This window comes from Bidens hawaiensis, unplaced genomic scaffold, assembly GCF_021521415.1.
Source record: "Bidens hawaiensis isolate Kalapana, Puna unplaced genomic scaffold, B.hawaiensis_p1.1 tig00000237_1, whole genome shotgun sequence".
Classification (NCBI taxonomy): Eukaryota; Viridiplantae; Streptophyta; class Magnoliopsida; order Asterales; family Asteraceae; genus Bidens; species Bidens hawaiensis.
In genome coordinates, this window is record NW_027491021.1 from 5,700,188 (window position 1) to 5,721,974 (window position 21,787).

General features: G+C 37.0%; 1 protein-coding gene across 1 annotated transcript; it reads left to right on the forward strand.

The window, feature by feature from the left end:
* Positions 1-3,781: 3,781 nt before the first annotated feature.
* On the forward strand, positions 3,782-4,550 carry LOC143605621 (B3 domain-containing protein Os04g0386900-like). The gene is made up of 2 exons (XM_077081687.1): positions 3,782-4,021; positions 4,116-4,550. The coding sequence occupies exons 1-2, from the start codon at positions 3,890-3,892 to the stop codon at positions 4,434-4,436; spliced, it is 453 nt and encodes a 150-aa protein (XP_076937802.1). The 5' UTR covers positions 3,782-3,889; the 3' UTR covers positions 4,437-4,550.
* The last annotated feature ends 17,237 nt before the right edge of the window (positions 4,551-21,787 follow it).

Consider the following 21,787-nt stretch of genomic DNA (forward strand, 5'->3'; position numbering starts at 1 on the left):
TAATTAATAGAAGATGGTTTTGGTAACAAACGGGTTTAAATGTATCACGAATGATGAAAAGTGGGAAACTACTTTTCACACGAATGATACATTAACGAATGATCAGACGAACGGTAAGGAATGAGATTTGATCACGAATGGAATATTGTAGATATAACGAATGAAACACTATAGAGAATGATTAGTCGTAACAGAATGCCATGTGTCAAAAACGGTTTCTACTGTTTAAACGAATGATAGTTATGAATAACAAATGTGCATTCATCCGTAACGAATAGGCATTCAAATCTTCAAATATTCATAACATTTCCAGATTCAAACACAAATTCAGACTTCACTCAAACTTGGATTATCGGTCCAAATCTCAACCAAATACAACAAATAAACTATCAAATAACTCGTCTACTCGTTCCGGACCTCAATAAACTAATCGAAACATCCAATACGAATCCAAACCGATCTAATTTCCCTCAAAACCAAACCGAACAAACTTTGTTCCCGCCAATACGTCTTGATTATCAATTACGTTGAATTGATCCAAACAAATACAATTAAGCACAAAAGAACATTGAGGATCTGATTATGAACTGTTCAAAGTCATTTTGATCTCTATTAACCACGAATCACTGTGTAATTGATCAAAACAATTACGTGCATTTTCATAATCTAATTCAATACAATTCATCAATCAATTAACATCAGTTGAGTGTTAATCCATCTTCTAATAACTTAATCAATCGAATAGTGGCTCTGATACCACTTGAAAAACTACTTTTGTACAATTAAATTAACAATCAATACGTTTACGCAAGGATCTAGTCGCTTGATATGATCTCGTGATTAGGCTTAGAATCAATTACGTTAAGGATAGAGCGTGAGTGTATATTTGGGCAGCGTAACGAGAGGATTTCAATAATAGTAACAACTGTTTATAAACCATTAAGTTACTGGGTATATGTAGATGACGATCCCATACGTTATACATCACATAACGAATGGGTACCATTCGTCATCACTCCCTATCTAATACATTACATACAACAAATGACTCATTCGTTAAACAGACTTAACGAATGGACAAATAAAGACTTATGTGCTCATTCGTTATACATCACATAACGAATGGCACTATTACATTAACGAATGTATACTAATACATTTCCCAAAATGCCCCTTACACGATAATAAGACCAATTACATAAATAAACAAAGACCGAGACGACCAAAACGTGTACTAACAAAGATAATGATATTTATTTTCATTTTCAGCACGGTGCCTTCCTCCAACATTACCATTTTCAAATACTTGAACATTGTTAACTCAAATTTCACATTTAAAGGCCGAGTCATAAGATTATGAAGGATGTATGTGATATACGTCATACTGCTACCCATACTGGTGAAATTACATGTATCATATACTTTATATATGAATAACATGCTTTTTCATACCTAAATTTCTATTTATTGATTTCTAAAAAATTTTAAATTTTACAAGGTTCAATATCCAAGTTTCTATCGAGAAACAGTATTTGAAATCTGATTTGTAAAAATATATTAAGTAGGGTATTTTTATCATTTGAAATATGATGTAATACATACATATTAATTTATATTTTTATTATGTATATCATCCCTTGTATTACACTTTAATGATAACCGGAAATAACATCAAACATAATTTGTTCATTGCTTCATTGTAAATGAAAATTTTCTTTATACGCGTAGTATAGACGGAAGTATATATATAATACGTTTTTTCTATATAATTATGTACCTATTGTATATGTTTAATTGGATTTCCTTTGATATACGTATTTTCAGTGTTATTGTTTGCACTATATATTTCATTTCTTTTTCACCTTTAATTTTATGTCTTTAGTTTAAAAAATGACCTTATTAATTTTTGTTATTTGAAAATTTATGTAATATACGGGTTCAAAAGCTAGTGTATGATATATAAAAATGTGTTTTTTAATTAGTTTTTATTGTTCCACATGAATACAAACTTAATAACTTCTAATATTAACAAAAAAAACAACACAAATTAAGCTCATACAAATTAAATAATTAATTCTTATAAATATTGATAAACTTTATTATAATATAATAAAACTAGGGTTACAAATTAAATAATTAATTCTTATAAATATTGATAAACTTTATTATAATATAATAAAACTAGGGTTTTGATCAGATACGAATGACTTTTATCATGAAAAGTGTATAAATAACTAGAATAATTATTTCAACACTAGAGTAATTATTATTACACTATAACTTTTGAACTGGATTAATAATAATTGCACTATTTTAATTTTTATAACATAATTACTTAAGTTCAAAATTGTAATTACTTTAGCTATTTGTATATTTAGTATGCTAATATTATTTGTATCGGATCTCACCCTCAAAACTATCATTTATACCAAAAAAGTGTATAAACAAAAAGGTGGAATATATATATATATATATATATATATATATATATATATATATATATATATATATATACCTAGATTTTATCCCTCGTATTACAAGGTTGTTTTACATTATTCGTTTCTAATATATATATATATATATATATTTGGATTTTTATTGTATATATTGTAAAGAATTTAATAATATACTTTTAATTTGTGAGGAAAGAGTTTCACAAATAAATAAGATGTTATAACTCGGTTTAAAAATTATTTGGGTTTGGTGAGACCAATGACCCGCTTATTTTTTTACGATAACATTGTTTCTTAATTATAAATAATATTTTTTAAAAAAAAATCAAATATTGTTTTTAGTTTATCCCTATTTTATAGGATTTCCATATCAACTATTTGGTGAGATTAATTTTTAATTTAACAAAATATTAAAACTTGTTTAAGGGCTATATGAGTTTGGTGAGACTCATACCTGTGAATTTGGATCAAATGCATGAGAAACCTTCATTAATAAATAAAACAATCTGATAGGTTAAAAGAATATAGGGAGGTTTCATTTATATATTTTTAAATTTTTTTTTAACGACATATATTTTTAATTAATATTAAGATATACGAGTGAATGAAAAAAAAACAAAATACAAATATTAAGAAACAAAATAAGTTTCCCCAAAGTGAGAGTCGGTGGCAAAGCATTGAAGTGATTTAAAGGTACGGATTCTACTATTAATTTATTATTATTATTGAAACTGTAATAAGCGTATGTTAGTTAGTTTACTGTTTGAATCGTTCCTGACCATAGGGTTAATCATCCGTAAGTGATTTTGGTTAATCGGAAAACCCACTTACTTGGTTTTTAGGGTTAATCGGTAAACCAATCGCAATGCTAATAAAATTTGGTTCTGATTTTAATGTCCTCTGCGATTTCTGTTCGTCCCATAAAATCGATTGATGGTTTTGAAATTATTATCACACACTGAAATTTGTAACAAAGTGTTTTAAAAGTTTATTTATTTATTGGGTTTAAGATTTATGCGGTTCAGTTTTGACCGTATAACAACTTGTTTAAGCTAAACCACGGTGGATGTTTATCTATATCTATACTATATTATAAGTCATTTGGGACGGGGGCATGATAATAAGAGTTTTTCTGTTTTACAATCTTTAGTACCATGCTTAATGTTTAAGTAATTACAACTTTTTAAGGGGGTGAAATGGTATGGTATTTTAGTCACTATCCCACTGCATTTAAACCATAGTATTTAATATATATTAGTTACTTGTATTTCATATTTTAATTTTAAATGCCTTCTTTAAACAGTCAAGTTAAGTTGTCATAATTAAACTGTGAAACTGTTAAAACCGGACATGATAAACGGGTAAAGCCGTTTGAGATTGGCTTACTTTTAGTGCAGCTAGCAACTTTTGAGATTTGTCAAGTTTTGCCCAATAGGATGGAACGCGGGAAGCAGAAACCAGCAGCCCAAACTGACAGTCAAAGAGATCCGGACTTTTGGCCACTATCCGAGAAACCATATTTCCATGTGGTTCTTAGTGTCTTTCACCTTACAACGGTGTTTCGAATGGTACAAATTTATATTTTAGACTCAACTTTTAATCATTTTGAAAAATGATCCTAATAGTTTGTTGTCTTATGCATTTGATGCAATTTAACCACAGAGCATTCCACGCGATCTGTCTCAAAACCTTCCTGTTGCTAAAGTGCCTGCTAAGATTGTGTACCAAGGAAAGGTCTGGGACCTACTCTACCTCGGTGATCAAGGAGTGGGTCGTTGTAAGTTGGAAAAGCGTACATGGGCAAAATTCGCTACTGACAATAAACTTAACGTTGGAGACGCTTGTGTGTTTGAGTTGATGGAGGGTGGCCCCAACAGTGCTAGTATTAAGTTTAGGGTTCAGGTTCTTAAAGACGACCCTCCAGCTGAATTGCTTGATAAAGTAGAAGGGTCCCATGAGAACAGTCCTATTACCATAGATTAGGGTTTATGGTTTTATTTTATATTGTTTTGCGAGTCTTGAATGTTAATGTCTTTTGGCTATATGGTCATGTGGTTCTGATGCAGCTTTTTTTTTTGGTTTTTTTTTTGGTTTTTTTTTTATTTTTATGCAAAAGTTTATATATGGGGCTTCATATTACTACAGGCTCATAGAATTTGCAAATACATATTTTTTTTATAAAGTTTAGTTAATGGTTTTTGTGTTTCGGGTTACATCATATACAAAATGAAATTAACGTGCTAATTGTGATAATCAAGTAAAGTAATTATTTATACAAGTAGGAGTAATTATGTAATTACATAGAAAAGATGCCGCGAATCATCCATCGAATCTCTCTATGTTTCATCCATATAGTTTATGATGTGTCCACTACCTGTTTTTACAGTGTCGGCCTCATGTATATCTGTCTAGCTATAAAGCTATCTCTCTAGCTATCTCAAATTAGCTAGCTATAGGCCAATTTTATTGGTTAAGGGTTCGTTCAGTGGGGAAAGAACCAAACACTAATTTATTATGTAATTACATAATTAATTTAATTGTATAAATAATTATTCTACTTAATTTTCATAATTAGCATGTTAATTTCATTTGTACATTAACTTTTCCATATTTCAACTGTTTAAACTCCTTTAAATTGTCATAATATAATTACTGGTCGTTTTGACTAACATTTTACCTAAGATTCAATTGACAAAAATCTCAAAAAATATAATCTTTTAACTTCTATTTTGATTCACCAAACACGTGTCTAACATCAAATTAAACGTATATTAGTAACACTACATGCCTGTAATCAACATTACGTGTAGCATGTTTCTCGTACTCCAATAAATGATAAAAAAGAATTTGTTTGCTTCTTCAAGCATACGGTGATCGAGGTACCCTTTGAGCATAATATTATATATTGATTCTGATAAATTGCCTACAATAAAAAAATAAAAATTAAAAACTATAAATTTAGTTCGGGTCGGTGTTTTTAATTTTTAGAAAAACATAAAACTAAACAATCTGTTAGTGAGTAGATGAGCAGCAAGCATCTTCTCTCTTAAATACAAACAAATGAATACATTTGTAACTTGAAACAGTAATGTTGTGTTCCCGAGTCTCAATTAATAAGGGGAAGGAAAAGAAAAAAGAGGAAAAAATAAAAAAGACCATGTTTAAGAGATTTTTTAAAAAAAGAGAAGGGGATAAGAAATGAGAGAAAAATGCTGGAAAATTTGAGCATATGTTCATTCTCCTAAATTACCCTAATATCTAACTTTCTATTATAGTTTAGTTAGAGGATATAATAGGAAAATTTTTTCTTTCTTTTCTTTTCCTCATAACTCAGGAACACCTAAAATATTTAATTTCGTTTTTTTTTCTTTATTTTTCATTAAAATCAAAAACACGGAATAAAAACATATATTTTTCTTCCTTTTAAGTTTCTTCCATTTCCTAATTCTCGTTCTTTCCCCTACCCTAATTAAATGAGACTTTAAGATAAACAAACATAAATTTGCTTGCTCTAAATATATCTCTAGTAAAAGAATCTAAAAGAATAATAATAATAATAATAATAACTAAACGACATCATCAATAATTAGTTGTATCTTTGAAAAGCTTCGGGGGGGGGGGGGGGGGGGGGGGGGTTATGAAGGGGTGGGGAGTTTAACTGTCCCCGACCCGATCACCCTGGATATCTTTTTTTTTTAATATGTATTGTTAACGACTTAGCGTTTAAACCCAAAATATGTATTATCCAATGGGTTAGAGCATTTTCTGCTCGTTCCCTATTTATATTCATAAAATTATTTCGATGTTATGCTTTGCTGTAGGATCGTCTGACTATTTTCGTGTGGGTCCTTCGATTTTTCTATGTCTGATGTCAACTGTCCTCTAACTTGACAAGACCTCTGTCACACCCTAACCCACGGTGAAAATGTTGGGGCGTGAGCTGATTGCTCACAACTCTCAATGTACTATCATGCAATATTTAAAATGACAATACCTATTAAATAATTTCAAATATTCCAACAAGATTCGAATAAACAAATACAACAATCCATAAATAAAATAAACAAGACAAAATCCAAATTTAATCTTGATATCTTCTTTCTAGCATAATAAAGCCTAAGTTTCTTCAAAAGATCCTAATAATAAAATCAGTCGGTGACCTGTATATGCGTTGAAAATAAAATAGATTTTTGTCAACACGAGGTTGAGTGAGTAAAACACCAATTATGTGAAATATATAATAAATAAAGAAATATGAAAATTGTTCCTGTGAGATAAACAGTTAAGTCATAACACATAAACAAATCAACCAAACAATAAAGATAGGGTTAAACCATTGCTACACAAATAGACATTGGTTACCAAGCTAGGGCTAAACCCTTGCCATAAAAATGGACATTGGTTACCAAAGATAGTCGTATGATCATACTATAAATGATGAACTTATCCAAAAATGCGTTCAAATAAAGCAAGTAAGCAAGAACAAGTTAGGCAATTACTGATATACACACAAGGATAAACAAACAGTTGCGCTTAAATACTACATAATATAAAATTTTCTAAGTACGCATATGTCCCTAAAAGATAAAATAAGTAGAGGGGAGTGAGATACTCACTTTAGTAAATAAGCGAAGGTTGGAATATTATAACGAAACAAATATTATGAGTCACGCTTGTCGAGATGTATCAACGGAATAATTCCTAAGTAGTAGTAATAGAGAAATACTACGAGTTAACAAATGGTATAATAAAGATTAAAGGATTATGAGACGGGGAAAACGAGAATTAGACAAGTTATTTAACGTTTATTCTATAAAAGATTGTTACAGGTATATTAGAAATAAAAACCTAAATCATTTTCTTATTATAAGTATTATTTTTATTTAAATTTTTATAATTAATATTAAATATTCGTTTATAAAACTACTAGGTTAAATACATGTGTAAACACAGGTTGAGTAAAATATACTTAATAAAAGAAACGTAACAATGTAAAGTATTCTTATTAATTTGATACTAGGTTAGTTACCCGTGTAGCATACGGGTTAGAATAAGTAATTTTTTTAAAATAATAATATAATATGAAATACAAAAAAAATGTATCACATATATAAAGATATATTATGCAGTAAAAAAATATACATTACGCAATTTGGAAATAAAAAGTTGTTAGAATATTCAAAAATCATAAATTATTTCTTTGTTCTTTTTTATATCAAAACTTAGTTGTAAATGACAACTTTTTTAAACCAACTCGTGGACCAAAACTCATTCTAATCTTAAACTGTTTTGACATGAACAATGTTTGATACTTTAATCGGTTAAAGAACCCACCCGTTTCATACTGGTTACTTATAAAAAACTAATATTAATAAGTAATGCAATACATTTTATATTAAACAAATTAACATATTTATGATGGTATTAATTCTTTTAAATTATGATGGAATTGTTATAAATTGAAATGAAATATTAAAAGGAGAAATGTAGTTAATGTGAGAGAGATGAGGGAAAACTATTAGACTAAAACCGCAGATTTTGATAAACCATAGGGACGAAAACCGCAGTTCACTCAATAATAATAGATTGAAAAGAAAAAAAAAGATAAAATATAAAACTATTAATAAGAAAAAGAAATATATATTTAACATGAGAGATATGAGAAAATTTTGTAAGGATCAGTCATGTGTAATGGCATGACATTAAGACCCGTGTAGAACACGAGTTAGAATATATAAATTTGTTTAGATAATAACACAATGTAATATGTCAAATGATATAAATATATAATATATGGTAGAATAAATTACATATTACACAATACGAAAATAAAAAGTTGTTGAAAATTAACAAATCTCTAAATATTTTTTTGTATACAATATTTGTAATTTTAACCTACATATCAAAATTAGTAGTTTCGTTTTATTTTTTATTTCAACTTTAGATAATGAAACACATCATTTACCATGCGTTAAAACAGGTTGTATCAAAAACAAATCAAACCATCTATAGTGATTGACATTAGCTTTTATTAATCTTCATTGCAAAACAAACATAAAGTTAAAATTTCTTTATTTGAAATTAATTATTTTATCTAAGTCAACGTGAAAATTTGTTACTTAGAAAAGCTTAATATTAATAACTAATACAACATATTTATATAAAACTAAATAATATATCTATGTTTGTATGAAAATTTTAAATTAACAAATAATTATTAAAAAGAGAAAATAATTGATTAAGAAAAAAAAAGTTAACTATAAAACTATTAATAAAAATGGAAATACCTTTAATAAGAGAGAGATAGGAAAATTTTATAAGAAGCTATCTTATGTGATGTCATGTGACATTAAGAACCTTTATTTATTATATAGTATGGATTTGACCATTACTTATATTAAAACAATGAGATGTATTTATACAAATTATGTATTTTAATTCAAAAGCTTTTTAACTCTTTAATATTAAACCTTATTATAAAACTTTATCGATTTTTATAACTAATACACATATATATATATACGGTTTAAATCAAGGTTCGAAAAAGACAACGAGTTAATATGTTGTTTTTTTATAAAAAAAGCGATTAATTAATATATTTATAATATTTGTAATATTACTAGATTGATTAAATATATTAATATAATGTTTTAAATGGGTTTAAACAAAAAAAACACAAAATACCGGGGGGGGGGGGGGGGTTGAACCCACGCCCCCAGCATTTCAAAGTTTTAGCCACGATGCCACCAGCCAACTGGGCTGGTGGCTAACTCAAGTTATAAACAGAACGTAAAATATTTAAACAACAGCTTCAATACCTAGTTCAACAATATGAACCCTAGAAATCAAATTGATCAATCCGTTCTTCGTTTGATCAACTGAGGTTGGGACTAATGTAAAGCAGGTCAAAATGAACAATTACATATAATTAATTACCTGTAACAGTGACTATACAATGGTTAACAGGATTAAACCCAGCCGGAAAGAACACGGATTAAAGACCCTACTAAACAGCAACGATAACGTAATTAAGGATGGGCGTTAGGTTTGTGCTGGTATAAGGATGATGCATACAGAGTGGATTGAATTGAATTATAGAGTTCCGTATTATGTATAATGATTTAAGAGTTAGGGCGGTTCGTTAAAATAAGAAATTTGAATCAATTTGATCGACATAACTTAGTTCCAAACATCGGTGAGTCGAACATGGAATGTAAAACAAAGGTTTTGATTCGATTTCTATACGAAATTGTATACACAGTTTGTAATACTGGTCTGGGTTAACGAGTCTGGATCTTGGGTAAACGGATTATTTTGTTTATAATAATATTAATATGTAATATTTGCATTTTAGTCCCTTAAATATATAGATGGAAACATTTTTGGACAAAAGTATTAGTTTAGGCTAAAATTGTCATATATTGAAAGTTATCATTATATAATATATAAATAATTAAGCAATAATATAATAATAATTAATCTCCTCGATAAACGTGATATTTTTATTTAATAAAATAACCCGAACATCGAAACGAGTCGGGTATTTAATAAAAATATAAATTCGAAAAACCCGAGTTTTTAAAACCTCATTCTCTGTGCCAGTTACGTCACCCGTATTTTCTCGCTTCCCAATCTTTCATAGGGTTTTAATTTCTTTCCCTTTTCTTTTATCTTAGCATTCCAACCTTCTTCATCTTCCTTCATATCCACATGTACCTCTATTTATTTTCTTCTTTTTATATCATAACTCCGTCATGTCGTCTTCTGTGACAACCGGTAATTTTCCCAAACCCATAAGCTAAGTAATCAACCTAATAATTAGGTGATTGTGAATATTAAGCGCGTGCATATGTTATGTGCGCCCTGCGCGAGCGCGCCATGTTAGTCAGCGCGTGCAGTTGTTATGTGCAACCTGCGCGAGCGCACCATGTTAAGAACCAGCGTGAGCATATGTTATATGCGCCATGCGTGAATGATTTGGCTTTATGTTTTCATGTAACTTAAACATTATGTTGTCTATGGGTTGACCATCCCGCATGATGCTAAGGCGGGTGCATCCTACATCGTTTATGCGCGTGCGGAAGGGAACTAACCTACCCACATGGCGGGAACGTTGAGAGCTAGTTTGTCTGAAGCTCCAAGATGGAATTGACTTCAACATGACTGATCACTATGTTGAAATACCAAGACCACCTGGAGAATCTACAAATGAAACTCAAATGTCCCTAACTGCGAGAAGGTTACGCACCTACCCGCAGCAAAGACATGTCCTATACGCAGAAAGCTATGCGCACCAAGTTATACGCGCAGAACACTTGGTCTATTCTCCAGTTAAGGAGATTACTCCCGCCCGAAAGGAAACAGTAGCGTGTTTCAGAGATTTTCCACTTTTTACTGTACACTGACAAAAGTACCTGAAAAAGCACACTGTAACATGAAAAGTCAACTGTCAGCCACCCTATTTTCACCAACCCCAGATCTGCATGTTCTGTCCAAATCAAATCAAAATCTTTTATCCACCACTCCACTCTTAAGTAAATAATAATAACTTCCATACTTTATCATCATTACATTTAGATATGAAAAGATTTTAATCCCCTAAAGCAAGGGATTGTGTTCCCTTGAGTTTGCCTATAAATTTGTAGCCTAAATTATCACCCAAAACACACTTCAAAGAACTACAAACTTGCACTAATCCTTTCCCAAGCATCCGTTGTTTCCAGCTCCAATCCTGTTACTAGGTAAGCCGAGAATATAACCTTGAGACCTACTATCCAACCCTTATATTCTCCTATTTCTTGATCTTAATATATATACTTGTATTCTAGACCTTCGATTCCGAGGCCAACACCAAGAAAACCCGAATCTCGATTAATCCCTTAACAAGAACCACAGGTGAGTCTCACAGCCCCTATTTTCACTGTTTTCACTGTTTGTTTTTAAATTGCTTTCGGGGCGAGGGACACGTACTTAAATAATGTTTTATCATGGTATACTTACAAGCTATGCAAGCGATTATGTGTTTTAAGTTATGTTGCATGATGAGCAATGCAAACGGTTATCTAAGGTTTTCAATGTATGTGCGCTAGAACTCGAGTAAGTGATCACTTTACCATTGGAACTCTAAGGGTAGGGACTGCTGGTTTGATCCGCCCACTCGTAGGGGTCGCACCTCTTTGCATGGACGAGTGCCTGGCATGGGGCAGTACTATGGGGTTGAGCCCGCTCGTAGGGGTCGCGCCTCTTTGCATGGACGAGCGCCTTGTTTTCCGGCACAACGTCTGCGCGTAACCCGCGGGACGGTATCCTTAGCTCGTAGGGGCAATGCCTCTTTGCATGGACGAGCACAGTTTCTCAGAATTGTTCGCGCGTAACCCGCGGGACAGTATCCTTAGCTCGTAGGGGCAATGCCTCTTTGCATAGACGAGCATAGTTTTCCAGAAACGTCTGCGCGTAACTCGCGGGACGGTTTTACATTATTTTAGCTCGTAGTGGCTGCGCCACTTACATAGACGAGCACCGTATCCAGAATTTGTTCACGCGTAACCCGCGGAACGATTTTTATCAGAATATTGTCAGAATTGTGTTAATACGATTTTACCAAGCAGATGTTAATGATGTTGCCAGAAATGTTTCAGAATGATTTTATCAAGTTACTAAAACTTGTGAACTCACTCAGTTTATACTGATTCAAATGTTTTTACGTGTCTTTCAGGAGATAACTAGGTAGCGCATGGAGTCACACTTAGAGCACCACACGCTGAACATCTAAAACAAGCTTTTTGGAAGATTTTGGTTTTATCCCCTCGATGCGCACGGTTACCCGCCGCGTAAGGGGATATGGCGAGGAAATCTTCAGTTTTATACTTGGATGTTTCTTTTTGTAATCTTTGAACAATGTAATGTGTTTGTAATAAACTTCTCATGCGCAATAAAAATCTTTGAATGTTTTGCAATGGCCCGTGCTTAATTATCAATCCCCACTCGTGCGCGCCCGGCTGTTTCCGCCGCTCAGGGCCGGGTGTGACAGATTGGTATCAGAGCACTGGTTATAGCGAACTAGGAAAAGAAGTTTTTAACCTAGACTATAACCTTTGGGGAATCGCATGAAATATTTTTCAAAGAATATTTTCAAAAGAATATTTTCAAAAGAAAAATCACACACGCACTTAGGAACACGGGTCACTGTCTAGAGATAAGAACATTATGTGCTCTGAGTACATGCGCTAAGTTTGTTATATTTTCTTTTTATGAAAAGAATGCCTCCAACCAGAGCCAAGGGAATTACCATGACACCCGAGGAGCTCGCAGAAATAATCGCGCAGGCGATTGCAACGCATGAGGCCAGCAAGGCCGAATCTAGTCAGGGTCGTCAAGAGAACGAGACCCCAGAACCAGAATCCGGAGCCTTGAACAAAGGATGCTCCTATAAAACATTCATGGCCTGTAGGCCTTGGCCGTTCAAAGGCACCGAAGGAGCCATTGGGCTCTACAATTGGATTGACAAGATGGAGACCGTTCTCTCCATCAGCGGATGTAGTGAAAACCAGAAGGTCCTTTACGCGACCTGCATGTTCCAAGAAGCAGCTTCGTCTTGGTGGAAGCTCCAAGTAAAGACTTTGGGGCGAGAAGTTGCTCTTCACAAGACCTGGGAAGAATTGAAAGAAATGATGATGAGAAAGTTCTGCTTTCGCGCAGAAATTCAGAGCTTGCAACAAGAATTCTGGAACCACACCATGGTAGGAACGGATATCGATGCCTACACCAATCGTTTCAACGAGCTTTGCCAGCTGGTGCCAGACATGGCAAACACAGAAGAAAAGAAAATCGAGAGGTACATCTTTGGGTTACCTCCTGTCGTTAGAGTCCCGCTCAACGCCGCCGCACCTCCGACCTTTGACGAGGCGGTTGCGCGAGCCATCACCCTTACAAGGGATACGGTTCGTGCGGGTATGTTGACCACCCGCTTGAACGAGCAGCGAACCTCCGACTCCAAGAGGAAATGGAACTCCCACCGAGGGTCAGACTTCAAGCAGCCACCGCCCAAGAAGCAGGAAAGCACAAGGGTTTACGCGATTCAAGCCGCGGAACCATCAAGAAAAGGATACAGCGGGCCTCGCCCATGGTGCAGCAAATGCAAGTATCACCACGAGGGTGAATGCGCAAAAATCGAATGCGCCAAATGTGGCAGACCAGGACACAAGGCGATGAATTGTCGCATCAGAGAAGCTGGATCGAGCGACAGCTGCTACGCATGCGGGAAGCCTGGACACTTCAGTCGGGATTGCCCACAGAAAGGAAACCAAGCTCGCGGGAGAGCTTTTGTGATCGGCGCGGGTGAAGCAAAGGAAGAGCCGAATGTGGTAACCGGTACGTTTTTGCTTAACGGTCATTATGCATCTGTCTTATTTGATACTGGCGCTGACCTAAGTTTTATATCCCATGAGTTTAAAAACTCCCTGGGCTTAGCGACCAGTAGGCTAGACAAACCTTATACTATAGAACTAGCCAATGGTAGGCAGTTATGCGCGAATGAAAGGACTGAGCAATGTGTATTAGTCATGGGAGGTCATGAGTTCAATATAAACTTGTTGCCAATAGATTTGGGAAGTTTCGATATTGTGGTAGGTATGGATTGGTTGGTCGAGAATCTCGCGGAGATTGTTTGTCATGAGAAGCAGGTTCGGATTCCACTGTTGAACGGGGAAACTTTGATGATTCAAGGGGAAAGAAAGGGAGTTGCGACGAAACTGATTTCGTGCCTAAAGGCGCGTAAGTGCCTAAGGAAAGGGTGCTACGCCTTCCTGGCGCATGTAGTAGAGAAGAAAGATGAGCGAAGAATTGAAGACTTACCGGTAGTGCGCGAATTTCCAGAAGTTTTTCCTGAAGATCTGCCCGGATTACCGCCGCCGCGACAAGTCGAATTTCGCATCGATTTGGTCCCAGGAGCTGCGCCAGTAGCACGAGCGCCTTATCGATTAGCTCCATCTGAGATGCAAGAACTATCCAATCAGTTACAGGAACTATTGGATAAGGGTTTCATTCGCCCAAGTTTCTCACCTTGGGGAGCTCCAGTACTGTTTGTAAAGAAGAAGGATGGTTCGTTCAGAATGTGTATTGACTACAGGGAGCTGAACAAGCTGACAGTCAAGAATCGGTACCCTTTACCGAGGATTGACGACTTATTTGACCAGTTGCAGGGATCCAGTTATTATTCGAAGATAGATCTACGGTCAGGATACCACCAACTTAGGGTCCATGAGGAAGACGCGCCAAAGACAGCCTTCCGAACTAGATATGGCCATTATGAGTTCTTAGTGATGCCTTTCGGGCTAACTAATGCGCCGGCTATATTCATGGATCTGATGAACCGTGTGTGCAAACCATACTTGGACAAGTTTGTGATTGTGTTTATAGATGATATTCTGATTTACTCTCGGACCAAGGCCGAGCATGAGCAACACCTGAGATTGATTTTGGAATTGTTAAGGAAAGAAAAGTTGTATGCGAAGTTTTCCAAGTGCGAATTTTGGCTTAGAGAAGTTCACTTCCTCGGTCACGTTGTAAACAAGAAAGGAATTCACGTTGATCCTTCCAAAGTCAAGGCCATCGAAAACTGGGAAGCGCCAAAAACCCCAACTGAGGTGAGGCAATTCCTAGGACTAGCTGGCTACTATCGACGCTTCATTGAGAACTTCTCCAAGATAGCTCTACCTCTGACCGCGCTAACTCAGAAAGACAGGATGTTTGTTTGGGGCGAAAACCAGGAAGCAGCGTTTCAAATGTTGAAGCAGAAGTTATGTAGTGCGCCAATTCTATCTCTGCCCGAGGGGACAGATGACATCGTCGTTTACTGCGACGCTTCACATCAAGGACTCGGATGTGTCCTTATGCAGCGAGACAAAGTCATAGCGTATGCCTCGCGCCAACTTAAGACCAATGAAAAGAACTACACAACGCATGATCTGGAACTTGGAGCGGTTGTCTTCGCGCTAAAAATTTGGCGCCATTACCTCTATGGTACAAAGTGTATAATCTTTACGGATCACAAGAGCCTTCAACATATATTTGATCAAAAGGATTTAAACATGAGGCAACGAAGATGGGTTGAATTGTTGAACGATTATGATTGTGAAATAAAATACCACCCTGGAAAGGCGAATGTGGTGGCAGACGCGCTAAGTAGGAAGGAGCGAATAAAAACGCTACGAGTCAAGGCTCTAAGGTTGACCATCCACGCAGATCTCTCTACCCGCATCCGAGACGCTCAGCAAGAAGCCTTGAAACCAGAGTTTGTTAAAAACGAAGCCCTTGGGGGAATGATTAAGAGTTTGGAACTGAAAGAGAACGGCAATCGATATTTTGCCAACCGCATATGGGTCCCTCTCAAGGGAGGATTGCGCGAGCAAGTTTTAAACGAAGCTCACAAGACGCGATATTCCGTACATCCTGGCGCAGACAAGATGTACCAAGATGTTAAAACACTATATTGGTGGCCCAATCTTAAAGGCGCCATCGCGACGTATGTCAGTAAGTGCCTAACGTGTTCGAAGGTAAAGGCTGAATATCAGAAACCATCAGGGTTGCTTCAACAGCCAGAAATTCCCATGTGGAAGTGGGAACAAATCTCTATGGACTTCATCACCAAACTGCCAAGGACACCTGGGGGTTATGACACAATATGGGTTATTGTGGATCGGCTAACTAAGTCGGCGCACTTCCTGCCGATCAAGGAAACCGATAAGATGGAAAAGTTAGCCCGATTGTATATTCGAGAAGTAGTTTCAAAACATGGAGTCCCAGTGTCCATCATTTCTGATCGAGATAGTCGGTTTACATCAAGGTTTTGGAGATCGTTACAAGGAGCTCTAGGTACTCGCCTTGATATGAGTACAGCTTATCATCCTCAAACGGATGGGCAAAGCGAGCGAACAATCCAGACATTGGAAGATATGCTGCGCGCGTGCGCAATCGATTTCGAAGGTAGCTGGGATACTCATCTCCCATTGGTTGAATTTTCTTACAATAACAGTTATCACACAAGCATTAAGGCTGCGCCGTTCGAAGCTTTGTATGGGCGCAAGTGTAGATCCCCACTGTGCTGGGCTGAAGTGGGTGAGAAGCAAATGACTGGCCCAGAATTGATCCAAGAAACAACAGACAAAATTTTTCAGATAAGGGATCGCCTTAAGACAGCGCGCGACAGACAGAAGAGTTATGCTGATATGAGAAGGAAACCGTTGGAGTTTCAAGTAGGGGATAAAGTACTTTTGAAAGTCTCTCCATGGAAGGGAGTCCCCCGTTTCGGTAAGCGAGGAAAGTTGAATCCGCGCTACATTGGACCATTTGAGATCCTGGAAAGGATCGGTCCGGTTGCATATAAACTTCGTTTATCCGCCGAACTCAGTGGAGTTCATGATACGTTTCATGTGTCCAACCTCAAAAAGTGCTTATCTGACGAAACGTTAATTTTGCCGATGGAAGAGATTCACATCGACAAACAGCTGCACTTCGTAGAAGAACCTATAGCAGTAACCGATTGGAAAGAACAAAAGTTACGCAGGAGCAAAATCAAGTTAGTAAAGGTTCAATGGAACTCGAGGCGTGGGCCTGAATTCACTTGGGAAAGAGAAGATCAGATGCGCATGAAATACCCACACCTCTTTCAGAACATGGCTTCTGCCAGCAACGTCTCCTAAATTTCGGGACGAAATTCGTTTAACGAGGGGAGAATGTGACAACCGGTAATTTTCCCAAACCCATAAGCTAAGTAATCAACCTAATAATTAGGTGATTGTGAATATTAAGCGCGTGCATATGTTATGTGCGCCCTGCGCGAGCGCGCCATGTTAGTCAGCGCGTGCAGTTGTTATGTGCAACCTGCGCGAGCGCACCATGTTAAGAACCAGCGTGAGCATATGTTATATGCGCCATGCGTGAATGATTTGGCTTTATGTTTTCATGTAACTTAAACATTATGTTGTCTATGGGTTGACCATCCCGCATGATGCTAAGGCGGGTGCATCCTACATCGTTTATGCGCGTGCGGAAGGGAACTAACCTACCCACATGGCGGGAACGTTGAGAGCTAGTTTGTCTGAAGCTCCAAGATGGAATTGACTTCAACATGACTGATCACTATGTTGAAATACCAAGACCACCTGGAGAATCTACAAATGAAACTCAAATGTCCCTAACTGCGAGAAGGTTACGCACCTACCCGCAGCAAAGACATGTCCTATACGCAGAAAGCTATGCGCACCAAGTTATACGCGCAGAACACTTGGTCTATTCTCCAGTTAAGGAGATTACTCCCGCCCGAAAGGAAACAGTAGCGTGTTTCAGAGATTTTCCACTTTTTACTGTACACTGACAAAAGTACCTGAAAAAGCACACTGTAACATGAAAAGTCAACTGTCAGCCACCCTATTTTCACCAACCCCAGATCTGCATGTTCTGTCCAAATCAAATCAAAATCTTTTATCCACCACTCCACTCTTAAGTAAATAATAATAACTTCCATACTTTATCATCATTACATTTAGATATGAAAAGATTTTAATCCCCTAAAGCAAGGGATTGTGTTCCCTTGAGTTTGCCTATAAATTTGTAGCCTAAATTATCACCCAAAACACACTTCAAAGAACTACAAACTTGCACTAATCCTTTCCCAAGCATCCGTTGTTTCCAGCTCCAATCCTGTTACTAGGTAAGCCGAGAATATAACCTTGAGACCTACTATCCAACCCTTATATTCTCCTATTTCTTGATCTTAATATATATACTTGTATTCTAGACCTTCGATTCCGAGGCCAACACCAAGAAAACCCGAATCTCGATTAATCCCTTAACAAGAACCACAGGTGAGTCTCACAGCCCCTATTTTCACTGTTTTCACTGTTTGTTTTTAAATTGCTTTCGGGGCGAGGGACACGTACTTAAATAATGTTTTATCATGGTATACTTACAAGCTATGCAAGCGATTATGTGTTTTAAGTTATGTTGCATGATGAGCAATGCAAACGGTTATCTAAGGTTTTCAATGTATGTGCGCTAGAACTCGAGTAAGTGATCACTTTACCATTGGAACTCTAAGGGTAGGGACTGCTGGTTTGATCCGCCCACTCGTAGGGGTCGCACCTCTTTGCATGGACGAGTGCCTGGCATGGGGCAGTACTATGGGGTTGAGCCCGCTCGTAGGGGTCGCGCCTCTTTGCATGGACGAGCGCCTTGTTTTCCGGCACAACGTCTGCGCGTAACCCGCGGGACGGTATCCTTAGCTCGTAGGGGCAATGCCTCTTTGCATGGACGAGCACAGTTTCTCAGAATTGTTCGCCGCGTAACCCGCGGGACAGTATCCTTAGCTCGTAGGGGCAATGCCTCTTTGCATAGACGAGCATAGTTTTCCAGAAACGTCTGCGCGTAACTCGCGGGACGGTTTTACATTATTTTAGCTCGTAGTGGCTGCGCCACTTACATAGACGAGCACCGTATCCAGAATTTGTTCACGCGTAACCCGCGGAACGATTTTTATCAGAATATTGTCAGAATTGTGTTAATACGATTTTACCAAGCAGATGTTAATGATGTTGCCAGAAATGTTTCAGAATGATTTTATCAAGTTACTAAAACTTGTGAACTCACTCAGTTTATACTGATTCAAATGTTTTTACGTGTCTTTCAGGAGATAACTAGGTAGCGCATGGAGTCACACTTAGAGCACCACACGCTGAACATCTAAAACAAGCTTTTTGGAAGATTTTGGTTTTATCCCCTCGATGCGCACGGTTACCCGCCGCGTAAGGGGATATGGCGAGGAAATCTTCAGTTTTATACTTGGATGTTTCTTTTTGTAATCTTTGAACAATGTAATGTGTTTGTAATAAACTTCTCATGCGCAATAAAAATCTTTGAATGTTTTGCAATGGCCCGTGCTTAATTATCAATCCCCACTCGTGCGCGCCCGGCTGTTTCCGCCGCTCAGGGCCGGGTGTGACATCTTCTTCTAAAAAACGACATGTCCGATCGGTTTTCGATAATGAGTGACGACGATGTTAGGGCTGTTGTTGACAAGTTTCATATTCCTTTGAACTTGAATCTGATTAGGGCTCCGTCGGACAAACCTATTTATCCCTTTCTTGAAGGAAAATTTTCCGTTTACCTCTTTAAGGTGTCTAATTGTAGGATTCCCTTTAGTAGGTTTCTGATAAAAGTTTTCATGTTTTTTGGCTTGCATATTTCTCAATGTCATCCTTTGGAACTTGCTCGTATTTCCCATTTTGAGGTGTATCTCGGTCTTTTAAGAAGACTCATGCAGTGAATCTTTTAAGGGCTTTCTATCGTGTGACCAGAGCTGGTTAATGGTTTATTTTTGAGAAACTTCATAACGTTACTCTTGTCACTAACCCTCCATCGAACGTTTCTTTTACCTTGATTATCGTTGGTTGCTGATCGACATGAAGTGGAGATCTTTGACTCTTTCGATTGCGGATGAGACCTCTTCTCCGACGGATTATGATGTTAAGCTTTATGATTTTGGTTGTATTGTTGTGGGCTTGTATAAGTAAGAATTGGTTTTCCGAAGATACTTACCCTGTTATGGTATCTCACTTCTCTAATGATACCCACATCCAACAGTTTTGCTACCTCCTTGGTGATGGCCTGGCTTCTCTCTGGTCCCACACTTCTTTTCTTTTGTTTGACAGGCTGAATTAATCTGTATACTTTCAGCTGATGCTCTTCTATTCCCCTCGGTACCGCCCCATATCTGCTACCTCCTATGCGAATACATCCATGAATCTAGACAATAAATCCCACAAGCATTTCTTTACTATTTATGGTAATTGTGTTCTGGTTCCAAGTGAGCGGGTATGTTGTTTGTGGTCCCGATGGGATTGTTCTTGGTCTCGTGTTTTGGTTCCAAGTGAACGGGTGTGTCATCTGTGGTCGTGATAGCCTTTTTCCGCCAGAATGCATCAAGTGGAAGTTCTGAAATGAAGGTTGCGGTATAGGTTTGGGTGTGTGCATGATTGGGTGTGTAAAAGTCATGTTTGATGTTGATGTTGGTATTTGTGTGCTTGTTTGTGTTAAGATTGTATTTAACATTGTGTTAGTCGTAATGTTCGTGGAAATAAGATTATCTAACCTTATATCGTTTCCTGTTGGTGCTGTGTTTACCAAACTTCCGGCGGCTGCGCCTTCCATTGGCGGAGTTCTGAACAAGTTTGTTTGCACCATTGCATCGTTGTTTCCCTTTCTTGTTGCTTTTTGAGGTTTACCAGGAAATCTCAATTTATTCGCAAGAAACCAGCCCCTCAACTCCTCCATTTTCTCCCTTTCTGACTCGATTTCTTCTTCCTCCTCCAAGGAGCTTCACTGTTCCTCTCCGCAATGACGTCACTACTCATACACTCTCAAAAACTCACAAAAAAATTGTCGTAAAACTCATATTCGATCACTGGATGTCGCCAATGTTAAAGAAAATCTGGGCTCTTTAGGATTACGAACCAAGATCGGCTCGGATAGCAGGTAACATATAAGGTAATATGAGTAATATATGAGACAAGTATGAGAGGTTACATGAAACACATAGTTAAAGGTGTATGCATTATTGATGAAAAATATGTGTGCATTGTTACAATTATGCATTGCTATTTATAGAGACAATATGGAATTTACAGATTGTACTATTGTTCTTTATGGCCAACTAAATGGCCTGACTGTCCTTTCTTTTATGCGGCCATTATCTTGTCCTTTTGTTTCTTCTAAATGACCATTCCTTTTGTCTTTTGTAAAGTGATGCCAACTCATTCGTAGGTGGTGGTGGTGGTTGGACGTGGTGGGTGGGTTGTGGTGGAATGGGTAACCACGGTTATGGTGTTTGGTGGTGGTGGTGGTAGTGGTTGCGGCAAGCGATGCTTGGTGGTGGTGGGTGGTTTGCAGTCGGTGATTGTGGTCGGTGGTGACACGTGGTGCGGCAGGGGCGAGGCGACAAATGGTGATAACGGAGCGGTGGTGATGGAAGGGGCGATGGTGATTGGTCATGGTGGGTGGGATGTGGTGGCGGTGGTTAGTGGTGGTGGGTGGTAGCTGCAGTATTGGTGAGAGGGTGGTGGAAGTGATGTAGGGTGAATAAAGGGATGTAATGAAAAACAACGGGGTGGATGGAGTAGATTTGAGGTATTTTGGAGGGAATGAAATGAACTAGGTAATGAATTATTCTATTCCATTAACCAACCAAACATACTTTTTTTCATTCCTTGACAATGGTCCATTCTAACTATGGGGAGTTTAAATCACAAGAAATGAGATAGCCGACTTATCCCTAAACAAGA